The sequence below is a fragment of the Habropoda laboriosa genome, unplaced genomic scaffold, assembly GCF_001263275.1.
Source record: "Habropoda laboriosa isolate 0110345459 unplaced genomic scaffold, ASM126327v1 scaffold561, whole genome shotgun sequence".
NCBI lineage: Eukaryota > Metazoa > Arthropoda > Insecta > Hymenoptera > Apidae > Habropoda > Habropoda laboriosa.
This window is the reverse complement of record NW_017100686.1, coordinates 141,139-142,553: the sequence shown is the minus strand read 5'-3', so window position 1 is coordinate 142,553 and position 1,415 is coordinate 141,139. Positions and strand designations below refer to the sequence as shown.

Here is a 1,415-nt window from a genome sequence, read left to right as displayed (position 1 = left end):
TTTATATTTAATATTATTATGTTCACATATTGATTTATAAATCTACATTGTTAGTATTACTGTTTACTTTAAAACATTTTGAACTGAAAAAATTATAAATAACGATTTTTTTTCTAGAATTACAACAAACTTTATTTCTAATGGAGACATAGCCAGATGCCAAACCAATAGCTAAATATTGACCATCACTTGTCCAAGCACAACAGTTTACTCTTCCCCTTGATTTATGCTTCACAACTGCTTTTTGTTCTGAAGACCAAAATGCTATATCTGATAAAGAACAACTTAAAAGTTGGTGTGATACTGGGTTGAATTGTATAGCTTGAACAGCTTCATTATGTCTAAAACATAGTAGTATCTTAATAGCAGAATAATAAGTAAATTATAAATTGCATATATGATAATATTTTAAAAACAAACTGTTCAATGATAAACAACGATTAGAGTTGAGGGATGTACTTAAGAAATATTACTTTATTAATCATACAATTTAGAAAACAAATTACTTACGAATATTTAAGTATACCCTCTAACCTTGACGTCCAAATGATAACACTTTTATCTGCACTTCCTGATGCAAACTTTTTACCATCTTTTGCATAACATACACAATATACTACATCCTTATGACCTATAAACCATAAATACAAACATAATTCATATGTTAATAAACTAATTACTTTATAATATTGAATTTACAAGTTTAATGACCTTTTAATGATTGAATTAAAGCACCTTCATTTGTTTCATAAACAAGAACTTGCTGTCCAGCAGCAATAATTAGTTGAGTTCCATCTGGGTTAAAACATAGATCATATATACTGCAAAAATATTATAAGATAATTTTTAATGCTATGAATATAATACAATAGTTAATATACATGGGTAACAGAACATTTATTTTGTTTCCTCTAATTCCTTTTTTGCTGTACAGAAATGGTTAAATTTATATCAAAAAATTGTAAAATAAAGAAATTGTAATGAAGGAAAAAAAATATGAAACAATACAATTAATTTTAAAGCTATAACTATTAACAGTATTACAATAAAATAACATGAAAATATGATTTTATTTAAAAACAAATTATTTGAAATTATATAAGTAAGACATAATCATTGCAATGTTACTGACTAAAGTAAAGTAAAGTAATGTAAGTATTTTCAATTGTTTCAACAAACTTTGAATGATTTGGTAGTTATTATATTACTAAAAATATTTTTATATTTACCATCGTTCAGATTTATCTTGAACTTGATCAACCCAAGTTGGAGTACTTTTCATTATTTATTCCTCTATCAAAGAGTAATTAATCAATACAGTTTAAAGGAATTATTTACATCATTTTCGTCTAAAAGTTTGTTTTCATGGTTTCCACAGAAACTATTAAAATGGCGGCATACAAAGTCTTTGTCCA

General features: G+C 25.1%; 1 protein-coding gene across 1 annotated transcript in view; it reads right to left on the bottom strand.

Moving 5' to 3' along the window:
• The window catches only part of LOC108576861 (intraflagellar transport protein 122 homolog), a 6,550-nt gene extending 5,268 nt beyond the window's left edge, over positions 1 to 1,282 (bottom strand). The window contains 4 exon segments of the mRNA XM_017939923.1: positions 68 to 341; positions 511 to 631; positions 712 to 821; positions 1,230 to 1,282. Coding sequence (XP_017795412.1) covers positions 68 to 341; positions 511 to 631; positions 712 to 821; positions 1,230 to 1,282 — 558 coding nt within the window.
• Positions 1,283 to 1,415: the final 133 nt, after the last annotated feature.